At 42.5% G+C, this 24,949-nt stretch overlaps 1 protein-coding gene and 1 long non-coding RNA gene across 5 annotated transcripts in view; one reads left to right on the plus strand and one right to left on the minus strand.

Annotated features, from left to right (window-relative positions):
• Positions 1–24,887, plus strand: part of ANKEF1 (ankyrin repeat and EF-hand domain containing 1) — a 44,531-nt gene extending 19,644 nt beyond the window's left edge. The window contains exons 4-10 of the mRNA XM_056567859.1: positions 745–894; positions 1,272–1,395; positions 6,860–7,682; positions 18,752–18,978; positions 19,980–20,176; positions 20,471–20,593; positions 23,948–24,887. Of these exons, the coding sequence (XP_056423834.1) occupies positions 745–894; positions 1,272–1,395; positions 6,860–7,682; positions 18,752–18,978; positions 19,980–20,176; positions 20,471–20,593; positions 23,948–24,115 (1,812 nt within the window). The 3' untranslated portion in view covers positions 24,116–24,887. The remainder of the gene's footprint in view (positions 1–744; positions 895–1,271; positions 1,396–6,859; positions 7,683–18,751; positions 18,979–19,979; positions 20,177–20,470; positions 20,594–23,947) is intronic.
• LOC130362810 (uncharacterized) overlaps positions 1,322–24,949 on the minus strand; it is a 66,306-nt gene continuing 42,678 nt past the window's right edge. For 2 of the 4 annotated variants that reach the window (XR_008891575.1, XR_008891574.1), the window contains 3 exons: positions 13,277–13,491; positions 9,612–9,702; positions 1,322–1,459 (listed from right to left, as the gene is read on the minus strand). This is a non-coding gene — a long non-coding RNA (uncharacterized LOC130362810). The remainder of the gene's footprint in view (positions 1,460–9,611; positions 9,703–13,276; positions 13,492–24,949) is intronic. The other 2 variants (XR_008891576.1, XR_008891577.1) reach the window with 2 other exon arrangements.

Raw genomic sequence — 24,949 nt, forward strand, 5'->3', positions numbered from 1 at the left:
AAGTCGCTTAAAAAAAGTCCAATGCGTGATGGCGTAGAGAAACGTCCGGCCGCACAGCGTCTCTGAGAAGTGTAGTTTGAGCCGCACTGAACTGACTGTGAGGAGCTGGGAGGGGACTACAACTCCCGGTGGGCACGTGACTTTTGGGCAGGCGTTGGAAACTCGAGCAGAACTGCTGAGACATGGAGGAGAGTTACCGGGCGGCCTGACCGAGACCCGAGGTACCATGGTGAGGACACCTGACACTATACTGTGGACCCCCCCCCCCCCCCAAATACCATTAAATACCGTGAAACAGCCACAATTTAGAAAAATACCGTGATATACATATCACTTAGTCCTTAAGGGGATAAAAACAGTCACCAAATAAAAATATGTGACTCAGTTTACAGTGTGAACTACAGTGTGTATTGCCATTGAAAACAATGAGAAAAACATTGCACATATTTTGATGTGTATTTTTGTATGTAATATTGAAAAAAATCCACACTTTACTGACCCGTAGATATTAGCCTGAAAACTGGTGATATTGGGGGAGATTTATCAAAACCTGTACATAGGAAAAGCTGACCAGTTGCCCATAACAATCAGATCGCTTCTTTCGTATTTGAATAGGTCTCTGAAAAATGAAAAAAGCGATCTGATTGGTTGCTATGAGCAACTGGTAAACTTTTCAAATGCACAATCTCCTCAATTGTCCCTTTATTGTGACCTAAAACCAATAAGCTATATCTTCCCATCCAGAAAACAGGTCGCACAGCTTTGATGGAAGCAGCAAGAGAAGGAGCGGTGGAAGTTGTCCGCAGTATATTAGAGAAAGGTGGAGATGTCAACGCTATTGATAACCAGCGATATCATGCTGTTCATTTTGCTGCTAGAGGTGGATTTTTTGAGGTATGGCTTTTACTTCTTTGTGTTTCACAGTTTTACCTCCTTAAAGTGGTACCCTGCCCCTAGACATCTTGTCCCCTGTCCAAAGGATAGGGATTAAGATGTCTGATCGCGGGGGTCCCGCTGCAGGGGACATCTGAGATCCTCGATTTGTAAGTGCACGGTATTCCTGTGGAACGTGATGCAGTGTGGAGGGATTAGCCGCTTTTGCTGCATATGTTGGGTTAGACACCTGACCAGCAGAATCATGCAGTCATGAATCAATAAGCAGAGGCGCGTATTCCCTTCACACAATAAAAAACATCTGATGAATATGTATCGCAGGATGATTGATCAAAAACTCTCATCATGTTACTGAAATGACTCCCTGTTCTTTGTAGATCTTGAAGGTGCTGTCTGCATACAAAGGAGACATGGGGATTATTGCGATGGATGGAAACACGGCTCTTCACCTTGCAGCCGGTGGTGGGATCGTTGATTGCTGCAAGTTCCTCGGACAAAGAGGTATTAGGTATCGCTGAATATGATCAGAATTCAATGATCGTTCTTTTCAGGTTACAACTTCCAACTAAAGAATGAAAATTTAGGACAATGTAAGTCTTAGCACTGTCTAGAGCTACATATTCTTTTCGACTGATTGCTTTACAAATATTTAGCTACAGCTGCAGTCCAGAGGAATATATTGAATTGTATACAGTTTTGTGGACTGCAGCAGCCACTCAGTAGGTAAAAATCAATCTCTGGCACTACAAATTAAAGGAGTACTCCGGGATAAGAAAACTTATCCCTTATCCTAAGGATAGGGGATAAGTTTCAGATCGCAGGGGGGGTCCGAACGCTGGGTCCGACCGCTGGGGCCCCCCGTGATCTCCTGTACATGGCCCTGGCAGTGAGTGGCAAGGGGGCGTGTCCAACCACCGCATGACACGGCAGCCGATATGCCCCCTCAATACATCTCTATGAGATAGCCGGAGCACTGCATTCAGCAGTCTCCGCCTCTGCCATATTAATGTATTGAGGGGGCATATCGGCCGCCGCGTCATGCGGTGGTCGAAGCGCGCTATTTCGGCAAAGAGCTGAGGGCCCCATATGGGAGATCTCCCCAGCAGTCGGACCCCCCGCAATCTGAAACCTTATCCTAAGGATAGGGGGTAAGTTTTCATATCCCGGAGTACTCCTTTAATGTCTCCTTGGCCAGAGCATAGCTATAGAGGTAGCAGTCCCATCGGGGCCCTGGTGTCTAAGGGGGCCCCAAAGCACATCTTCCCCATAAGAGACCAGTATTATAATTGGCATATAGTGGCCCTGTTGCAGATTTTGCCTCGGCACCCAGAAGCTACAAGCTACACCTATGTCCTTGGCGTATCCTTAGCCTTAAAATTGGACAAAACACTGTATGCCTCTACCCAGCCTCACTTTTTTGGACATTGACATCTGAAGTCGGCAATTTTATATACAACTCAATGTATTCCTTTGAACTGTAACTCCATAGCGATCCAGAACTATACAGTAAGTATACACTGTTCTGGACCCCAGCTGATTCGCCATAATAAAGCAGACCTAAAAAAAAATGACATAAAACCGACATAAAACCTGCATTGTTGTATTGGAGCCTTACACATTCTGACAATGTGATTTTAGTGCTGTCCCTGTTGTAATTGATCCCTTGAGAGTATCCTCCATGGTGCACACCTACTTTTTTAATTATCACTATTTTAGGGGGAGGGACCAGAGCTGGGCTATTTGCCAGTGGTGCACACATAGTTAATTCTTACCTTCTAGCAGCAAAAATAATTCTCCCTCTTATCCTAAAACTTAGCTTTTATAACAAAAAAAAAGAAAAAGAAAAAAAAAACCCAGACAAACAGAAAGATAACCACAAAATCATTACCCTTGGTAGTACAGTGCATGTGAATAGGCAAACTACTTGGTATCCCAGGCTGGTTCATCAGTCTAGAAATGTACAAGAGTATAGTACAAAAGTCTCTGAGGAGTATAGATGTATTATAAACAGGAAAATGGGCATGGGTTAGTAGCTGAGCATCAAGGACCAAATTGTGATGTCTAGATGACTGGGTTAGAGCATCTCCAAAATGTAAGGCAGTGTTTTTCAACCACTGTGCCGCGGCACACTAGTGTGCCGTGACATAGTGTAATGTGTGCCGTGGGAAAAACACCCGCTGGGTGTTTTTGCCGCGGGACATCTCTGTGTCCCGACAGTTGCTTTCGGGACACAGGGATGCCTCTATTAAGTCCCTGCGGCCCCGCGTTTACTTTAAAAATGCTGGGACCGCCGGGAGGTAGCGCACGCAGGGACGTCACTCATGTCCCATGCGTGCACCCATAGCAACAATCGCGGAGGACCGGAGCAGCGAGGAGGACGCGCCCTGTCAACTTGGTAAGTGTTACCAGCGGCGCGTCTCCTTCTGTGTTCCGAGCACCGCTCCTCCTACTGCTATAGCCGGACCGGAGGAGCGGTGCTCGGAACACCGAAGTGGGGCAGTACACAGGCATACAGCCTTCAGTAATACAATGTATGGCTGAAGGCTGTATGTCTGTGGGGGAACTATACTGCACCTAATGTGGGGGGACTATACTGGACCTAATGTGGGGAACTATACTGCACCTAATGTGAGGGAACTATACTGCACCTTATGTGAGGGAACTATACTGCACCTAATGTGAGGGAACTATACTGGACCTAATGTGAGGGAACTATACTGGACCTAATGTGGGGGGGACTATACTGGACCTAATGTGGGGGGACTATACTGCACCTAATGTGAGGGAACTATACTGCACCTTATGTGAGGGAACTATACTGCACCTAATGTGAGGGAACTATACTGGACCTAATGTGAGGGGACTATACTGGACCTAATGTAGGGGGACTATACTGGACCTAATGTGGGGGAACTGTACTGCACCTAATGTGAGGGAACTATACTGCACCTTATGTGAGGGAACTATACTGCACCTAATGTGGGGGAACTATACTGGACCTAATGTGGGGGAACTATACTGCACCTTATGTGAGGGAACTATACTGCACCTAATGTGAGGGAACTATACTGGACCTAATGTGAGGGAACTATACTGGACCTAATGTGGGGGGGCTATACTGGACCTAATGTGGGGGAACTACAACCTAATGTTGGGGAACTACAACCTAATGTGGGGGTAACTATACTGCACCTAATGTGGGGGAACTATACTGCACCTAATGTGAGGGAACTATACTGGACCTAATGTGGGGGGACTATACTGGACCTAATGTGGGGGAACTATACTGGACCTAATGTGGGGGAACTACAGCCTAATGTTGGGGAACTACAACCTAATGTGGGGGTAACTATACTGCACCTAATGTGGGGGGACTATACTGGACCTAATGTGGGGGGACTATACTGGGCCTAATGTGGGGGAACTGTACTGCACCTAATGTGGGGGAACTACAACCTAATGTTGGGGAACTACAACCTAATGTGGGGGTAACTATACTGGACCTAATGTGGGGGAACTACAACCTAATGTTGGGGAACTACAACCTAATGTGGGGGGACTATACTGGACCTAATGTGGGGGAACTATACTGGACCTAATGTGGGGGACTATACTGGACCTAATGTGGGGGAACTACAACCTAATGTTGGGGAACTTTCCGAGGTGTGCCCCGACCCAAATAAGGTTGGGAAACACTGATGTAAGGTCTTGTGTGGTTTCCCAATATTCATTGGTTAGTACCTACCAAAGTGATCAAAGGAAGGACAACTATGGTCATGGGTACCCACGGCTTAATAATGCAGGCACAATATTAGGCAGGTAGTTTTAAAGTTATTGTATCTATCTATCTATAATTTTTTCATATATGGGCAAAAATATTGTGGTACCTACACATTACACCTACAGGAGCTTTTAGGATATACAGTTGTAAATGTATTAATATGGAGTTGCCTATTTTGCACTTATACCACTTATACCAGTTTCCTCTTTACTATGAAGAATTTCTACAATTTTTTTTTGAGGTGTCTGTGGGAATTTTTGCCTATTTATTCAGAAGAGCAATTGTGAGGTCCAACACTGATGTTGGACAAGAGAGTCGGACTCACCATCTCCATTCTAGTCCATCCAAAAGTTGTTGGATGGGGTTGAGGTCAGAGCTCTGTGCAGCCAGTCAAGTTATTCCACCCTAAACTCACCCAACTATACTTTAATGGACCTTGCTTTGTGCACTGGGGCACAGTCATGCTGGAATAGAAAAGGGCCGAACCCAAACTGTTCCCAGTTTGGAAGCATAGAATTGTAGCAGTAATTTCTCCCTTAATTGGAACTAAGGGATCTAGGCCAACCCCTGAAAACATCTCTATAGCATTATCCCTCCTCCATTAGATTTTAAAGGTGTACTCCGCTGCTCATCGTTTGGAACAAACTGTTCCGAACGCTGGAGCTGGCACCGGGAGCTTGTGACGTCATAACCCCGCCCCCTCATTATGTCATGCGCCGCCCCCTCAATGCAAGTCTATGGGAGGGGGCGTGACGGCTGTCACGCCCCCTCCCATAGACTTGCATTGAGGGGACGGGGCGTGACGTCATGAAGGGGGGCTATGACGTCACGAGCTCCCGGCGCCGGCTCCAGCGTTCGGAACAGTTTGTTCCAAACGATGAGCAGCAAAGTACCCCTTTAAGGCTACCACAATGCAGCGTGTCAGGCAACGTTTTCCTTGCAGCTACCAAACCCAGATATGCCCAGATAGAGAAGTGTGATCCGTCACTCCACAGAACACCTTTACACCACTCCAACCCACTCTTGGCATTGTCCTTGGTGATGTAGTGTAAGGCTTGTTTGCAGCTGCTCAGCTATGGAAACCCATGACATGAAGCTCCTGGCAGGGCACACTATTTGTGCTGATTTTAATTCTAAATGCAGTTTGGAACTCTCTAGTTGCTGAGTCAGCAGAGCATTGGCGACTTTGATGCACAATGCACCTCAGTAAAAAGATACAATGAGATTTAACCTATGATGTACTGAACAGATTTATACTAGCAACTGTGATTAATTGATTATCCTATCTAAAAAAAAATATTTTCTGCAAGATAATGGAAACGTTCCATTCTAATGCATTCTATACATAATACATAGGGGATCATTCATCATATACCTACATGTTGTGATTAGTGCAATAAAGAGCTTCTCATATATTATTTATAGATCAGTAATAAACTGTATTATGTCAGTCATACTTACTGTAGGAACGTGAAGAAAAATTGGACTAAATGCTGATGCTGATCAAACCCACATTCAATGTGGAAAATAAATGTACTATATCCCTATTATACTATCTCCAATATTTATTGACATACTTGTGGTAACAGACTCACAGCCAATTGTGGGTCACGGTATGACCCCATCTACACAGTGCAGACACACTATACAGAGATTTTAGGTCATTTGACCCTTGTTGCAGCCATATAACCCTGGCCTTAGATTTTGGCCTTTTTCCACACAAAAATTTTTGGCATCTGTATTACATCCATTTTTTTAATTCTATCAGTTGGAACTAAGGTGAATGTATAGGACTATTCACATGACTGTATAAAATATGCTCATAATGAAGGTTGGTGGGTGATTTCAGGTCCCCAAGTGGTGAAGGCCTCACCGCATGTTCTTTCTAATTGGCTTTTCCCTTAGGCTCAGTTTATATTTGTATTGTCATTTCCTTTTTTTTTTTTGACGCTGGGTGCCAGATCCATTCCATGAATGGCACCAAGTGCCCACCTTATATAAGGATCCACTGGGTCCTATTGTGGTGCATGCTGCATTCATGACAAAATCTGCAACGCAGGCTCTAAATACAGACTCCAACGCTGATCTAAACAGAGCTTAATCCACAGTGTTTTATGCTTATGATATTACATGTTGATTAAAACTTTGAATATAAATCAGCAAATGTATTTCTTTATTTTACAGGTTGTGATCCCACCTGGAAAAATATAAAAACGCTGACACCTAAAGCCATTGCCAAAGAAGGTGGTTTTAAAGCTGCTATGAAGGAAATAGGAAAAGCAATGCGTCTTTTTAAAAAATACTCCAAGCCAAATGTAAAGAATCCCAACCCACCCTGGGCCCTTACATTACATGACTGGTCATTCGAGCACCAGTTGGCCCTTCGGGAATCATTTGCTTTGTTGGATAAAGGAGAAGGAACCATCTCCAAGGCAGATTTTGTTGAAGTCCTCACAGAGAAAGGAGCTCCAGTGACCACAGAACAAATAGAGACCATTGTTCATCTTCATGAAAAAGGTAGAGGAGGGAGCATCAGCCCCGAGGAGTTTTTGAAAGGGTCAAAGTACCTACAAAAAGCTTTCCTTCTATCCTCCTATGGACCGAAAAAGAAAAAAGGAAAAAAAGGCAAGAAAGGGAAAAAAGGAAAGCGTACACTACTGATGCCAATATGCACAATGCCAAGTCACCTTATCTCACGGCGGGAAGATGGTGGGCCACCCAACTTTATGATTAAAGCTTGTCATAATGTTACTGATGTCAACCGATTTGATTGTGACCACCCACCCCAAAATCCACTAACAGATGATACCGGCTGGTATGTGGATGACCAGGAAAAAGAGTATACTCATATAAACCTTGCCTCCAAAACTGGAGACCTTGAGTCCCTGAAAAGGGCCTTTGAAGAGGGAGTATCAGTGGATGTGAAAGATATCTTTTATAAAACGCCCCTGATAGCTGCTTGTGCTTATGGAAATATGGAGGCTGTCAGATTCCTTCTGGATAAAGGGTAGGAGTTCTGTTCTTATAAACTGTTGATAATGAACATTAGTTGTAATTAAAGTCTTTAAAGGGGTACTCCGCCCCTAGAAATCTTCCTCAAAGGATAGGAGATAAAATGTCTGATGGCGGGAGGTCCGGCCACTGAGACCCCCCGTGATATCCAGGCCAGCGTTCTGAACACGTAAGCCTAGACTGGATGACTGGGGTGCCACACCGTAGATCTGGGTGGTCCACAATGGTTGAACCCCTGTGATCATACATCTTATTCTCTATCCTTTGGATAGAGGATAAGATGTTTAGGTGCGGAGTACCCCTTTAAGTCTTCATAAAACACCTTAAAGGGGTTATCCAGGAAAAAAACTTTTTTTTTATAAAGCAACTGGCGCCAGAAAGTTAAACAGATTTGTAAATTACTTCTATTAAAAAATCTTAATCCTTTCAGTACTTATGAGCTTCTGAAGTAAAGGTTGTTCTTTTCTGTCTAAGTGCTCTCTGATGACACGTGTCTCGGGAAACGCCCAGTTTAGAAGAGGTTTGCTATGGGGATTTGCTTCTAAACTGGGCGGTTCCCGAGACACATGTCATCAGAGAGCACTTAGACAGAAAAGAACAACCTTAACTTCAGACGCTCATAAGTACTGAAAGGATTAAGATTTTTTAATAGAAGTAATTTACAAATCTGTTTAACTTTCTGGAGCCAGTTGATATTATAGGTTAAATCCCTTTTGCCTCATGACAATTTTTCTCTTAAAAAAAAAATCACTTTAGGGTAGGGTCACACATAGTGCATACACAATGTACTTCATGCTGCGAGAAATCCGTTGGACAGCAAGAAATATACTGCACATTTTGCTATGAGCAGACACACTGGGCTCCCCCGCCACAGCCCTGTGTGTGAAGTAAGGTTTGGAGGCAGCCCCAGCATGTAACAGTCACATCAGCGCTCTGCGGCGAGAAAGCCCAGTGTGTCCACTGATAGCAAAATGCCCAGCATATTTCCCACTGCCTGGTGGATTTCTCACAGCGTGAAATACACTGTGTATGCGCCGTGTGTGACCCTACCCTGAATCAGAAAACTCATTAAAACAGTGTGAACTTGACCGACTTATGAGTCTAATGACTTAAAAGGGTACTCCAATGGAAAACTATTTTTTTCAAATCAACTGGGGCCAGAACGTTAAACAGATTTGTCATAACTCTTCCAGTACTTATCAGCGGCTGTATGCTCCAGAGGAAGTTGTGAATTTATTTTCTGTCTGACCACAGTGCTCTCTGCTGACACCTCTGTTCATGTCAGGAACTGTCCAGAGCAGGAGAGGTTTGCCATGGGGATTTGCTCCTGCTCTGGACAGTTCCTGACATGGACAGAGGTGTCAGTAGAGAGCACTGTGGTCAGACTGATAAGTACTGGAAGGATTAAGATTTTTTAATAGAAGTTATTTACAAATCTGCTTAACTTTCTGGAACCAGTTGATATGAAAAAAATTTTTTCCCACTGCAGTACCCCTTTTACCTGGGTGAACTCCAGCAGCAACAGCCTGATTAGATGATCGGGTGTAATGATCAGACACCACACCCTCAGCCAAAGGATTCATGGGAAATATAGGCTGCATTACAGAACCATATCAGTCATGGATTTGTATTCAAAATAGATAACATCCCTATGCCTGCCACCTCAACCAAAACAGTTAAGCACAAGGCATATACAAGAACATCTACTTTATTTTCTAATAATTGCCTATGTTTTAGTAAATAAGCTAAATAAATAAATTCCCAGAGTGCTTCTCTAAAGTCAATTTTTAAAAGTGAAATCCACTTGCCTGCTACTGAAACTATTACGGATCCACAGCAAATACACCAAGTTTGGTTGTACATATGAGGGCAATATTGTTTCTTCTATAGTATTCTCTAATTTCTTAGGCTATGTTGACATTACCATTGTGCTCCGTCCTGTTAAGGGTCCCTTTTTTTGTGATGAATGGGTTTGTGGCAGAACAAACTCCACCGGGTCCGACGGATCCCATTGACTTGAACGGGGTCCGGCACAGATCAAGTCGTTTACCGGAGAAAAAAAATAATAGTGCATGCGTTATTCTTTTCTCCGCTAAAAATCAGCAGAATTTCTAATGGAGCTTCACATAGCAGGGCCCGACAACAATGCAAAAGAGGCATACTCGTTTTATTTATTATCACCGAACACATCCTTATATCTATTATATTATTATATTATTTTATAATATATTATTATATGTATTTTATTTATTTTTATTTCTTTGTAGAAAAAAGATGGCACTCACCACGTAGCGATGCATTTTTCTGTTTATTCAGACAGCATGGGTCTCAGATACAAATGGCCAACAGGCCGTTTCACACCGCTCTGGGGGCTTACTTGTGACATCTCGGAAACGACCCGTCGGCCATTTGTATCTAAGACCCATGCTGTCTGAACAGAAAAATGCATCGCTACGTGTTACCGGTAAGTGCCATGTTTTTTTTTCTACAAAGAAGTGACTTGGCTTCGATTAGATGTGATAGAGCACCACCGGAGAGTAGCTGCTTATTGGGGACAAGGGAGTGTGACACCGTGCAGCGAGTAACGCAGGGTGTGTATAGCGGCAGTGCCAACTGGATCTTGTCCTTGGTTTATATTATTTTTATATATGTTTTTGTAAACTTTGTTTTATCATATAAAATGCATAATATGTAACATACCTTTAGTCTGCATACAGCTATGCTTTCCAAACTGTGCATCTCCAGCTGTTGCAAAACTACAACTCCCAGCATGCCCGGACAGCCGAAGGCTGTCCGGGCATGCTGGGAGTTGTAGTTTTGCAACAGCTGGAGGCACCCTGTTTGTACAGCATATTGTATTAAAAGGGGTTTTTAATTGTTTTTTAATGAACTGGTGCCAGAAAGTTAAACAGATTTGTAAATTGCTTCTATTAAAAGATCTTTACCCTTCCTGTACTTTTTAGCAGCTGTATGCTACAGAGGAAATTCAGTTCTTTTTGAATTTCTTTTTTGTCTTGTCCACAGTGCCCTCTGCTGACACCTCTGTCTGTATCAGGAACTGTCCAGAGCAGGAGAAAATCCCCATAGCAAACCTATGCTGCTCTGGACAGTTCCTGACACGGACAGAGGTGTCAGCAGAGAGCACTGTGGACAAGATAAAAAATAAAATTAAAAAGAGCAGAATTTCTTCTGTAGTATTCAGCTGCTAAAAAGTACAGGAAGGGTAATGATTTTTTAATAGAAGTAATTTACAAATCTCAATATGAATTTGGGTAGAATACAGACATAGCGCACATCTACAATCTTGTATAATGATCTGATTGCTTCTCAGCACAATATCAAAAACTAACAGGTTGTTAGTATACATTTTTGATCAAAAAGTACAAGCCCACTCGCCACGTCAAGGCCACCTATCCAGAGTGGGTCTCTAACGTCCCTAGCATAAAATGGCGCAGCACCGGGCGGCGACCACCACCGCCGCGACACAGGTGCCCACGGGGGGGGGGGGAGCGACCCACTGGCAGAGCAGCCCCAATGCCTCTCAAATCAGTCTATGGGCCGCACCCTCCCGCAGACACAGCGCCACGACAGCAACGGACGCCGCCCCGCACCACACCAGTGTGAACAAGGTGTAATGGCTCACTTACCCTGCTCTCCCAGTCAGACTGGGAGGCTGCTAGGAGTGAAAAGGCCCTAGTGTGGCTAATTACCACCTATATAGGGTTGGGCTGAGGGGGTGGGGAAGAGTGCAGCACATTTTGCAACAGCTGGAGGCACCCTGTTTGTACAGCATATTATATTAACCCCTTAAGGACCGGAGGTTTTTCCGTTTTTGCATTTTCGTTTTTTGCTCCTTGCCTTTAAAAAATCATAACTCTTTCAAATTTACACCTAAAAATCCATATGATGGCTTATTTTTTGCGCCACCAATTCTACTTTGTAATGACGTCAGTCATTTTGCCCAAAAATCTATGGTGAAGCGGGAAAAAAAATCATTGTGCGACAAAATTAAAAAAAAAACGCTGTTTTGTAACTTTTGGGGGCTTCCGTTTCTACGTAGTACATTTTTCGGTAAAAATGACACCTGATATGTATTCTGTAGGTCCATACGATTAAAATGATACCCTACTTATATAGGTTTGATTTTGTCGGACTTCTGGAAAAAATCATAACTACATGCAGGAAAATTAATACGTTTAAAATTGTCATCTTCTGACCCCTATAACTTTTTATTTTTCCGTGTATGGGGCGGTATGAGGGCTCATTTTTTGCGCCGTGATCTGAAGTTTTTAACGGTACCATTTTTGCATTGATAGGACTTATTGATCGCTTTTTATTCATTTTTTCATGATATAAAAAGTGACCAAAAATGCACTATTTTGGACTTTGGAATTTTTTTGCGCGCACGCCATTGACCGTGCGGTTTAATTAACAATATATTTTTATAATTCGGACATTTCCGCACGCGGCGATACCATTTATGTTTATTTTTATTTTTATTTACACTGTGTTTTTTCTTTTATGGGAAAAGGGGGGTGATTCAAACTTTTAATAGGGAAGGGGTTAAATGATGTTTATTCACTTTTTTTTTGCACTTTTTTTTTGCAGTGTTATAGGTCCCATAGGGACCTATAACACTGCACACACTGATCTTTTACATTGATCACTGGTTTCTCATAAGAAACCAGTGATCGATGATTCTGCCGCATGACTGCTCATGCCTGGATCTCAGGCACTGAGCTGTCATTCGGCGATCGGACAGCGAGGAGGCAGGTAGGGGCCCTCCCGCTGTCCTGTCAGCTGTTCGGGATGCCGCGATTTCACCGCGGCTATCCCGAACAGCCCACTGAGCTAGCCGGCATGCTTTCGGTTTCACTTTAGACGCGGCGTTCAACTTTGAACGCCGCGTCTAAAGGGTTAATAGCGCGCGGCACAGCGATCAATGCCGCGCGCTATTAGCCACGGGTCGGGCCCGACCCGCTATGACGCGGGGCCACGCCGTGGCCCCGCGTTATAGATCGGGAGTGGACACATGACGTTCCAGTACGTCATGTGTCCTTAAGGGGTTAAAAGGGGTTCTCCAGTGGAAAACTTTTTTTTTTTTTTTTTTTTTATGAACTGGTGCCAGAAAGTTAAGCCGATTTGTAAATTACTTCTATTAAAAGATCTTTACCCTTCCTGTACATTTTAGCAGCTGTATGCTACAGAGGAAATTCAGTTATTTTTGAATTTCTTTTTTGTCTTGTCCACAGTGCTCTCTGCTGACACCTCTGTCCGTATCAGGAACTGTCCAGAGCAGGAGAAAATCCCCATAGCAAACCTATGCTGCTCTGGACAGTTCCTGACACGGACAGAGGTGTCAGCAGAGAGCACTGTGGACAAGATAAAAAATAAAATTAAAAAGAGCTGAATTTCTTCTGTAGTATTCAGCTGCTAAAAAGTACAGGAAGGGTAAAGATTTTTTAATAGAAGTAATTTACAAATCTGTTTAACTTTCTGGCATCAGTTGACCTTAAAAAAATATTTTCCACCGGAGTACCCCTTTAAGTATAAAGCAATAGTATAAATGAGACATATTTTACATGATACCAGTAGAGGGTGCAGAGTTTTCTTAGTGCTGCTATATCGGTGACCAGGAGAAGCATCCTTCATCTGCAGAACCACACCTCCCCAGTAGCTGCAGTGTGGATGGACTGCTCAGAAATGCTTCTTATCATTGTTCCCTGAGACTTTGCCCAAGGTCTCTGCAGTCTGCTGCCATGGTCCTTAATGCAAACACCATGCATAGGTTATAGTCACTGTGCCTAAAAGAGCAGATCATAGAAAGATAGAACATATATATTGCTCTAATATAAAATCAATCTCATTTTCACATCAAATAATGTATACCTCATGCAAATTATTAGTATAATTGTTATTATGACCTATGTCAAGAGAATGGTGGTGTGTATAAACAGTATTTGTATCGATATAAAATTCTGATGTCATAGTTATACAGAAATGAGCGTTGTCCATATAGGATGTCACAGATTTCTATCCCGTTGCAACTACTTATTGATGTGTAATGTTCCTTTCTTTTAAAAAGAGATTCTTAAGCAACTACTATTTTGCATCCCAGCTACTTCAAAGACTCTATAGTGACAGGGACTGTTCCCCAGGACTGGCGCATGGCAAATGTGGTGCCAATATTTAAAAAGGGGTCAAAAGGTGACCCAGGGAATTAAAGACCTGTTAGTTTAACCTCCGTTGTATGTAAATAGTTTGAGGGTTTTCTAAGGGATGCTATTTTGAAGTATCTTGATAAAAATAAATGTATGACCCCATATCAGCATAGCTTTATGATGGATCGATCCTGTCAAACTAACCTGATCAGCTTTTATGAGGAGGTGAGCTCCAGACTGGACCAGGGAGAATCGTGTATATCTGGATTTTTCCAAAGCATTTGATACGGTGCCACATAAACGGTTGGTGCATAAAATGAGAAGGATGGGGCTAGGGGAGAATGTGTGTAAGTGGGTAAGTAACTGGCTCAGTGATAGGAAACAGAGGGTGGTTATTAATGATACTTATTCTGATTGGGTGAATGTTACTAGTGGGGTACCACAGGGGTCAGTCTTGGATCCTATTCTATTTAATATATTTATTAATGACCTTGTAGAGGGGGTTGAATAGTAAAGTAGCGATCTTTGCAGATGATACTAAACTCTGTAAAGCGGTAAACACAATAGAGGACAGTGCACTGTTACAAATGGATCTGGATAGGTGGAGGTTTGGACTGAGAAGTGGCAGATGAGGTTCAACACTGATAAATGTAAGGTAATGCACATGGGGAGGAAAAATCCGGGCTGGGATTATGTATTAAATGGGAGAACACTTGTAACGACTGACATGGAAAAGGACTTAGGGGTCTTAGTTAACAGTAAATTTAGCTGTAGTGACCAGTGTCAGGCAGCTGCTGCCAAGGCTAATAAAATCATGGATTACATCAATAGAGGCATAGATGCCCACGACAAGGAAATAATTCTACCACTGTACAAATCACTAGTCAGACCACACATAGAATACTGTGTACAGTACTGGGCACCAGTGTACAAGAAAGATATAGTGGAGCTGGAGAGGGTTCAAAGATGGGCAACCAGGGTAATACAGGGAATGGGAGGACTACAGTACCCAGTAAGATTATCAGAATTAGGGTTATTTAGTTTAGAAAAAAGAAGGCTTAGGGGCGACCTAATAACTATGTATAACTATATCAGGGGACAGTACAGAGATCTCTCCCATGATCTATTTATACCCAGGACTGTATCTATAACAAGGGGGCATCCTCTACCGAAAGAAGGTTTCTACACCAGCACAGACGGGGGTTCTGTGGAACTCTCTCCCGGAGGAGGTGGTCATGGGGAACTCTGTAAAAGAGTTCAAAAGGGGCTGGATGCATTTTTGGAGAGTTATAACATTGTTGGTTATGTATACTAGATTTATAGGGACAGAACATTGATCCAGGAATTTATTCTGATGCCATATTTGGAGACGGGAAGGAATTTTTACCTCTAGTATGAGGGTTTTTTGCCTTTCTCTGGATCAACTCAGTAGGAACTCATTAGTTATAGGTTGAACTTGATGGACTCTGGTCGTTTTTAAACCTTATGAACTATGTTACTATGTTACCGCTACTGTTTTGCATGCTAGCCACTGCTAGCTAAATGTCACAGAGACATGTCATCATTTCTGATCAGTCCGGGTCTCAGTGCTAAGACCCTTACTTATCATTAGACCAAGCAAGGAGAAGACTATGGTTATGTGCTTTACTCTAGGGATCGACTGATATCGATTTTTTTAGGGCCGATACCGATACTCTATGGAGGTTAGAGCCGATAGCCGATTCCTTATACTGATATTCCGGTATAAGTTATCGGCTATTTATCGCCCCCCCAGCGACACCGCTGCAGATCATTGATTTAAAGTGGGTGCCAGAGACCGCCGCCGCCACCCGCTTCTCTCCCCCTGCCTGTCCTGGGGTCCTCCTGAGTCCTATCACCGCCATTGTGACAGCCCCCCACCACCACCGCACCCCACACCGCGCCGCACCCCCACAGCACCGCCTCGGCCAGAGACCGCCGCTGCTGCCTGATTGCCTCCCCCATTCCCGGTTTTATAATTACCTGTTCCCGGGGCCCATGGTCCGCTCTACTTCTGGCTCCAGCGGCGTCCTGCTGAGCTGTCACTGTGCGCACTGACGGTGACGTCGCTTTGAGGACGTCACTCGTCATTGAGCAGTGCACAGTATAACACAGGACGCCGCAGGAGCCAGAAGTAGCCCAGGCCCCGGGAACAGGTAATTATAAAACCAGGGATGGGGGAGGCAATGGGGCAGCGGCGGCGGCAGTCTCTGGCCGGGGCGGTGCAGTGGAGGGGGGGGTGCGGCGGGGGGCGGGGCATTATCAGATTATCGGCTAGGTAATTGCCGATACCGATAACGTCCAAAATCATAATATCGGCCAAACCGATAATCGGTCGATCCCTACTTTACTCCCTGGCTTGCTGCCTTTTCCATCTTGCTGCACGAGACATAGTCTATAGACTTATAATAGAGCTACTCTAGTTCAACTGGTTGGAGATCACAGCGAGCAGGGGAGTGATAACTACTTGCAGTACGAAGACCCCCACTGGGCAAAACTTTGGACATGCCTCTGTGACATTTTAACATTTCTTTTAATGACACTTTAATTGTGTTGAGAAATCCTCACGAATCTATGACTTGTAGTATCAGAGATATTGCCAAAGGGTTAAAGGGGTACTCCGGTGGAAAACAATAAATTTTACATCAACTGTTCCCAGAAAGTTAAGCAGATTTGTAAATTAGTATCCGTGAAGAGAAATGAAAATATCGGCACTCACCAATGTGGCTGCAGGGTCTTCTTTATTGAGACATACTCACATGCGGGGTACAGAAGAGAGGGGAGTGGGGGGACAAGTGGTGGCGACCGAGCTCTAGTTTCGCACACTTGGTGTGCTTCGTCATGGCCGGACGAAGCACACCAAGTGTGCGAAACTAGAGCTCGGTCGCCACCACTTGTCCCCCCACTCCCCTCTCTTCTGTACCCCGCATGTGAGTATGTCTCAATAAAGAAGACCCTGCAGCCACATTGGTGAGTGCCGATATTTTCATTTCTCTTCACGGATACCATGAACTTTGCTTGTATTATCTGAGCACCACCTGAGGCATTACAGCTACACCAACTCCCACCTGCCACTCCTAATCCAGCACACTCCCGCAGTGCCGCACTATCTCCTATGAGATTTGTAAATTACTTCTATTAAAAAATCTTAATCCTTCTAGTACTTATCAGCTGCTTTATGTTACAGAGAAAGTTATTTCTCTGTCCAGAGCTGTCCAGAGGATTAAAGGTTTGCTATGGGGATTTGCTCCTACTCTGGACAGTTCCTGACATGGATAGAGGTGTCAGCAGAGAGCATTATGGTCAGACAGAAAAGAAATTAAAAAAGAAAAGAACTTTCTCTGTAGTATAGAGCAGCTGATAAGTACTGGAAGGATTAAGATTTTGTAATAGAAGTAATTTACAAATCTGTATAACTTTCTGGCACCAGTTGATTTAAAATAAATAGTTTTCCAATGGAGTACCCCTTTAACCACTTAAGGACCAACAACGGCCAGGACCCGTGGCTAGTAGCGCGCAGCACTGATCGCGGTGCCGGGCTATTAACCCTTTTGACGCGACGATCAACTTTTAAGTGAAAGTAAACTACCCCCGGCTAGCTCAGTCGGCTGTTCGGGACCTCCCCGGTAAAATCGCGCTGTCCCGAACAGCTGGAATACACAGGGAGGGCCCCTACCTTCCTTCTGTGTGTCCAATCGCCGAATGACTGCTTAGTGCCTGCGAACCAGGCATGAGCAGTCAAGCGGCAGAATCATTAATCAATGTTATCCTATGGGATAATAATGATTAATGTAAAAGATCAGTGTGTGCAATGTTATAGCCACTAGAGGGGGCTATAACATTGCAAAAAAGTGAATAAAGATCATTTAACCACTTCCCTAATAAAAGTTTGAATCACCCCCCTTTTCCCATTAAAAAAAAAAACTGTGTAAATAAAAATAAACATATGTGGTATCACTGCATGCGGAAATGTCCGAATTATAAAAATATATCGTTAATTTAACCGCATGGTCAATGGCGTACTCGCCAAAAAATTCCAAAGTCCAAAATAGCTTATTTTTGGTCACTTTTTATATAATTAAAAAATGAATAAAAAGTGATCAAAAAGTTTGATCAATACAAAAATGGCACATGACTATGATAAATGGCTGAAAACTTCAGATCATGGCGCAAAAAAATTAGCCCTCATACAGCCCCATATGCGGAAAAAAGTTATAGGGGTCAGAAGATGCCAATTTTAAACGTATAAATTTTACTGTTACATGTAGTTATGATTTTTTCCAGAAGTACGACAAAATCAAACCTATGTAAGTAGGGTATCATTTTAACCGTATGGCCCTACAGAATAATGATAAGGTGTCACTTTTTACCGAAAAATTTACTGCGTAGAAACAGAAGCCCCCAAATGTTACAAAATTGTGTTTTTTTTTCTTCAATTTTGTCGCACACTGATTATTTTTTTTCCGTTTTGCCGTAGATTTTTGGGTACAATGACTGATGTGATTACAAAGTAGAATTGGTGGCGCAAAAACTAAGCCATCATATAGATTTTTAGGTGCAAAATTGAAAGAGTTATGATTTTTTAAAGGTAAGGAGGAAAAATGAAAGCACAAAAACGGAAAAAACCCTGGTCCTTAAGGGGTTAAATAGAAGCCAGGCACAGTCCCTTCTTTGACCCGTTGGTATAGCACATATTCTTCACTGGTAACACAATAGTGTATTGGAACAAACTGTCCTTGTGAACTGCAATGATAATGTGTTGACCCCAATGTTTCTTCAGATCAAATGGCATCTGCCATTTTAATATTTTTGGGGAAGTTCACTTTTCTGGGAGTTCGGTATTTGTGCTTATAAATGAAATGTCTTTATTTTCTTTGTTTCATAGTGCCGACGTCAATGCGAGTGATAATTTCATGTGGACCCCGCTTCATCATGCTTGTCATGCCGGCCAGAGCGACATTGCTGAACTTCTGCTAAAATATGGCGCCAAGATAGATGCTGTAGCCCTGAATGGATCCACGCCACTCATGAGAGCAGTGGAAAGTGGAAGTCTGGACTGTGTTCAGATGTTATTGCAGTCAGGAGCAAAGGTGCAGATTGTCAACAAGAAAGGTAATGGTGCAAGAAAGAAGACTACAGATAGAAATGGGGCGGGATGGGGAGAATGATGTGCCTAAATGCAGGACTACAACCAGGGCCCAAGTCCTATAGGAACACATGGGAATTAATAGCAGAGTCCTGCAGGACATGCCCTTGAGTGGTAAATCTTGGCTGAGTTCCCTCACTTTTTCCCCAGGACTTGACCCCTGACTTGAACCCTATGTGTGAACAGCAAGAAAGAGCTCTTTGGGTTTAGAGTAGGGGCCAGAGATGGTTCTATGACAACGAGTCTATAAAGTGATATTTTAAAGCAGCCTGCTAAGATATTCCTGGAAGGCACTTCTATAGTATGTGAACTAAATACATAAGTAGCACAAATCTCTTTCCTGTCCCGATAGTTACTCCAGAATTATTTTTGTTTTACTTACAATGGTGTTAGTATCATTGCCCTCAGTTACAGCAGCCATTTATATAAAACTGATAACTTCAAGTTTGACTGAAAAGAAGATATGTTTTGCTGTCAGTTTCTCAGATGCTAATTCAAAAGTGACAACCAATATGGCTGCACTTCCTCCTGTCACTTTTAACCTGTATTGTGGCACAACAACAAAACAAAAAAAGCATACTCCTCCCTTCTGTCCTTCTTGGCCCTGCACCATTGGGGCACTGGACTTCCCAGCAGGCGTGCAACAGGGACATCACTATGCACGGACCACTGCAGCCAGTCACTGGTCTCAGTGGTCATGTGCACTTTCTTTTGCACGTGACTGATGAGGCCAGTAACTGGCTGAAGCGACCTGTGAACAGTGTGTGGTGATTTCACGAGGACACGTCTAATGGGTAGTTCTATGCACCACTGGCACAAGACAAGAGCGATGAAAGGGGTAAGTATGATTTTTTTGGTCCTGCTCGTCTGTCTTTTTTTGGAAAAGTTGCATGAAAACCCTATACGTCATGAATTATGTCATCAATATTAGTAATCCTCAATTCATGATCATCTTATTTCTTTATAGGACAAAATGTTCTTGATGTGGCAAAAGCATATGCTGACTACAGACTCACTGACTTGATTCAAGCCAAACTAGACAGCTTGCCAAAACCGAAAGAGAAGAAAGGCAGCAAGAGGAAAGGTAGAATGGAAGGCAAATCTAAAGCATTATCTAAGCCACAGACCCCTGCAATTCCAGACACTCTACGTACAAAGCCAGAGGTAAAAAAAAAAAAGCCATTTATTCATTTACATTTACAGTTTTTGTTGACTTTTTGATTTTTGGATGACAGAATTTTGGAAGCTGGATAACGCTGGTTATACCCTTTTAAAGAGCTTATACACATTATGACTAAGACCTTGCCAGGTCAAAATGCGTCAAGCTGATGCTATACTCCTTTTGTCCTGCTGGTTATGAATTTTTAATGTACTCATATCCATAGCTTTATTGCTAAAGTAAAAAAAAAAAAAAAAATAGCAGGTCAATGTGTTTATTTTGTGTATTATCCTTGACAGATATCAGCATCTACAGAGTTTCTACTTAAAAGAAAGGAGAAGAAGAGTGCCATTGTGCAGCTAAATAATCTAATAACTTTGGGAGAAACAAAGAAAGTTGACATAACTTTTGTACCAAAAACAGTAAGAATTTTTAAATCAATTTCTTATACACTGCTCAACATTAAAATTGCAACACTAAGAAGGGAACGAAAAAAAATGCAAAAAATCTTGATTAATTCAGTATCGATTATAAATACTACACACAAATATGCACACAAATCCTATCAGTGAGGTTATTAATGGTTGTCTGAGGAATGTTCTGCCACACTGAATGTTCTTGGGCACACAAATCATCCAGATCCGCTGCTGGCAGCTTCCTTTGCAGATGCCAACCAATGATGCCACAGACCAAATACTCTGCAGCCATGGACGCTGCTCACAGTAGCACGAGCAACTTGTGGCCTGACACTGTCGTGTTGAAAAACGTCTCCTGGGGCAACTCAGAGACATGACTGTTCCACTGGTTCAACAACCCATTCTGGCTACTGTATATTATGCCACCCCACACTATAACCCCAGGATTAGGATCGGTCTGATGTTCACTCGTGAAGGCCTTTTGTATGGCATTGCCCTTATGATCTCCAGACCAATCATCATTTGCTCTGTCGCACACTTAGGGTCTATACACACAGCAGATTTTCCACTTGCGGAATTCCACATCAAATTATAGCCCGATGGCTTCTATGGGATTCCACACTCCCATTCACACTTCTGAATTCCCACGTACGGAATTCTGCTAGCGGAATTCCGCAAGCAGAAATTCAGAAGTTTGAATGGGAGTGTGGAATCCCATAGAAGTCTATGGGCTTTAATTTGAGGCAGAATTCCAAAAGCGGAAATTCTGCCATGTGATTAGACCCTTAGACCAGAGGGATGATAATGAAACCTAAATCATAAACCTCTCCCTCGGGGTTCATATCTGTGTGTTGTTTGTTTTATGCAAAAATGTTTAATAAAAATGTTCTGATAAAAAAATAAAAATAAACCCCTCCCTCTGGTCTAAGTGTGCAAGTGTGGACTGCAGCGAAACTGCTCTTATTAAGTAATATTAGTGCATGCAGGACGCATGTTTGGATACGAGAATTATCTAGTCTTGACCTATACCAATGAGACCAATGGGTTGAGGTTTTTATTCTGCAAGAGGCACTTTAAAAAAGTTACATTTTATTTGTTTTTGCACATAGTGGATGGTAAATTTAGGGTTCCTGTGACTACCTAGGTGATCAACTGTATATACATTTTGTGATTAACCCTCCATCCTTAAGTCCGATTTGGGTTAAAGGGGTACTCTGGTGCTTAGAAATCTTATCCTGATTGCATGATCTTACACGCGGCACCCCGTTTGTAATTAGTCCCCGGAGCGTGTTCGCTCTGGGTTTGATTACCGGCGACCACAGGGACGACGGCGTGTGACGTCACGCCTCCGCCCCCGTGTGACGTCACGCTCTGGACCTCAATGCAAGCCTACGGGAGGGGTTTGCTTTTTTGCATAACCAATTGCACTTTGTAATTAAACCTTTTAGTTTACCTTAAATGTACAGCGGAACGTAAAAATTATTAAAAATCGAAACGAAAGCCGCAACTTTTGGGGGTTTTGTTTTTACGTAGTGCCCTATACGGTAAAACTGACATGTTATCTTTATTCTGTTGGTCAATACGATTACAATTTGTACTGCTTTAAATAAAAAATTAAAAAATTTATGTTTTAAATTTTCTGAATGATGACCCCCTATAACTTTCTTATTTTTCTGTATACAGGCCTGTATGAGGGCTAATTTTTTGCACTATGACATGTAGTTTTTAGTAGTACCACTTTTCTGTAAATAAGAATGTACATTTTTTTGTAATTTTTTTATCGCAATTTTTGATGTGATGTAACATCTGCAATTTTGTAAAAATCTGCAATTTTGGATTCTGGTATACTTTTACATTTACGCGTACATGATCGCGTACATGATAATTAACATTTTATGTTAACAGTTCGAACATTTCTGCATGTGGTGATACCAAATATGTTTATTTTATTGTTTTATGTTTTTTTATTTGTGAAATGGAAAAAGAGGGGGAAATTAATTTTTTTATTGCGGAGGGGCCTATTAACGTTTATTACAACTTTTTTTTTAATTTTTTTGTTTACTTTTTCAATTCCCATAGGGAACTATTAATAGCAATCTTTTAATTGCTACTACTTATCAGTGCTATGCATACGTATAGCGCTGATCAGTGTTATCTGCGATCTTCTTCTTTGGTCTGCTAGAAGACAGACCAAAAGAGAAGATTGCACTAGCCAGTCGGGAGCAGGTGAGCAGAGCTCTGGTGGCCATCTTTACTTATCAGACCCCTGAAATCACGCCGCGAGTGGTCTGATGTGTACCCCTGAGCCCAAAAGATACTTCAGGTGCCGTGATCAGTATTGAAAAAAAATGTAGATGCCCGTTTTAAGTAAAAAATTTTATTTTAGCTCGTAATTGCCCAGATTTCTCCATATACCCCACTCCTGGTTTTGGCTTACAAAGAAGTACTGATGTAAATCTGCCCAAAATGCTCCTATGTCATGACATAGCCCTGGAGAAAGTGCACTGGACTGAACAGGCACTGGAATTAACACAGTACAGTATTAGGCATATAGAGGGAGAAGGAGTTACCAATTCACTGGGTTTGCAAGTGCTGTGTGAGCAGAAAGGAAAGAAACAGCGACAGTAGTTTGATCACAGCAAGGAAAGGGTTACCCTAAGCACTAGGCTGAGGAGCTAAAGTGAGGGAGATGGGGGGGATTATGCAGATGCACTGTGGACATACAATAGTAGCTATCCTGGTATTTACACAAGGGACAGCTGACCTGAACTTTATAGGAAATGAGAGATGAGAGGGAAGCATTTACCTTTGAGAAACAGTGGGGATTATCTTGAGCAGGCAGACTGGCTCATCTTGCAGCTACACAACCCAGGCTTTCTCATTCTTTCACTCCTGCACAAAGCATATGCTAAACCCTACCCACACTTCTTGTAATTTGTTCTTATCTAGCTGTTACTAAAGACAGATTTCCCCTGACAACAAGCAGTGGACAGCAGATTGCAGTGAAGTAAGACACCTAGTGGCCAAGACTTTGGGGCTTTTTTTTTCTGGGGTAAGACATCATTTTTGGTAAATTATGTAATTTACAAATATGTCAGGAATTGCATTGTCTATCATATAGATAAAACACAAATGAGTCAAATAAATAAAACACATTTAAGCTCAATGGGGGAGATTCATTAAAACATGTGTAGAGGAAAAGTTGACCAGTTGCCCATAACAACAATCAGATCACAAATGGTCCTAATAAATTGAGTCAAAACGTGTTTTCCTCCACTGACTTTACAGTATGCAGTTTGTATATTTGGATGTTTATTTTCCCCTCTATACTTAATGGGACTATCTAATTTTTTTTCCAAGGTTTGGGTTACTGAACCCTCAACACCAGATCGTATAAGGAAGAGAGAACATCAGAGGGAACGATTTACATATGAAGTTGATTTTGAAGACTTTAAGATGCCATTTAGCAAGAATCTCATAGAGAAATCATTGGCCCTAGTGAATGGTGATCCTACAATGTGCATCTAAATAGTTACTTATGGGCAAGTTTACATGATACTGAGTTTACATGTAATAAATCTATATAGAAGATACTGTATTCACTGTACTGCATTCACAATGCCAATAACTAAGGTGCAACTTTGTGATAAATGCATGTCTTAAGTAATTGTTCTTTGATACTGTACCTTACAATATAATCTTGTGATCACTGGGTAAATTGGAAAAAACATGGTAAAACATCGGATAGGGGATACATTTTTTTCCATGATACTTGTCCTTTAATGGTTCCACAATGGCATCCCGTCATTTAGAAAAATAGTTTTTATGATAATAATTGCATAACACATTTTTAATGGTGACAACTTCCTGGATTTTGATAGGTTTATCAGGAAGGCTAGTGTATTATTTTTGCACCACATCCATGACTTGGTGTAACTTATTGAGGCCCAACTCAAGATTTTTTTTTATTTATTTTTTTAGTGGCACTGAAGACCCTGGACTATTCCACCCTATGCAACACAAATGTAGAACAAATTTATCCAAATACCCCCACCTCCAAAACAAAGGAATGTTCCTCTACTTTGGGATCACAGCGATCCGACAGCATTAGATTCTCTGTATTGTCTGACCAGCTTTTTAAAGGGATACTCCCCCCTAGACATCTTATCCCCAATGCAAAGGATAGGGGATAATCTCTCTGATCGCAGGGGTCCCGCTGCTGGGGACCCCCGCGATCTCATCTGCGGCACCCCCAGACATCATGCCGGATGACTGGCAATGCAGGACGGAGACTCATAATGTCACGGCCACGCCCCACTCGTGACGTCACGGTCATGCCCCCTCAATGCAAGTCTATGGGAG

The sequence above is a fragment of the Hyla sarda genome, chromosome 3 (assembly GCF_029499605.1).
Source record: "Hyla sarda isolate aHylSar1 chromosome 3, aHylSar1.hap1, whole genome shotgun sequence".
NCBI classification, from domain to species: Eukaryota; Metazoa; Chordata; class Amphibia; order Anura; family Hylidae; genus Hyla; species Hyla sarda.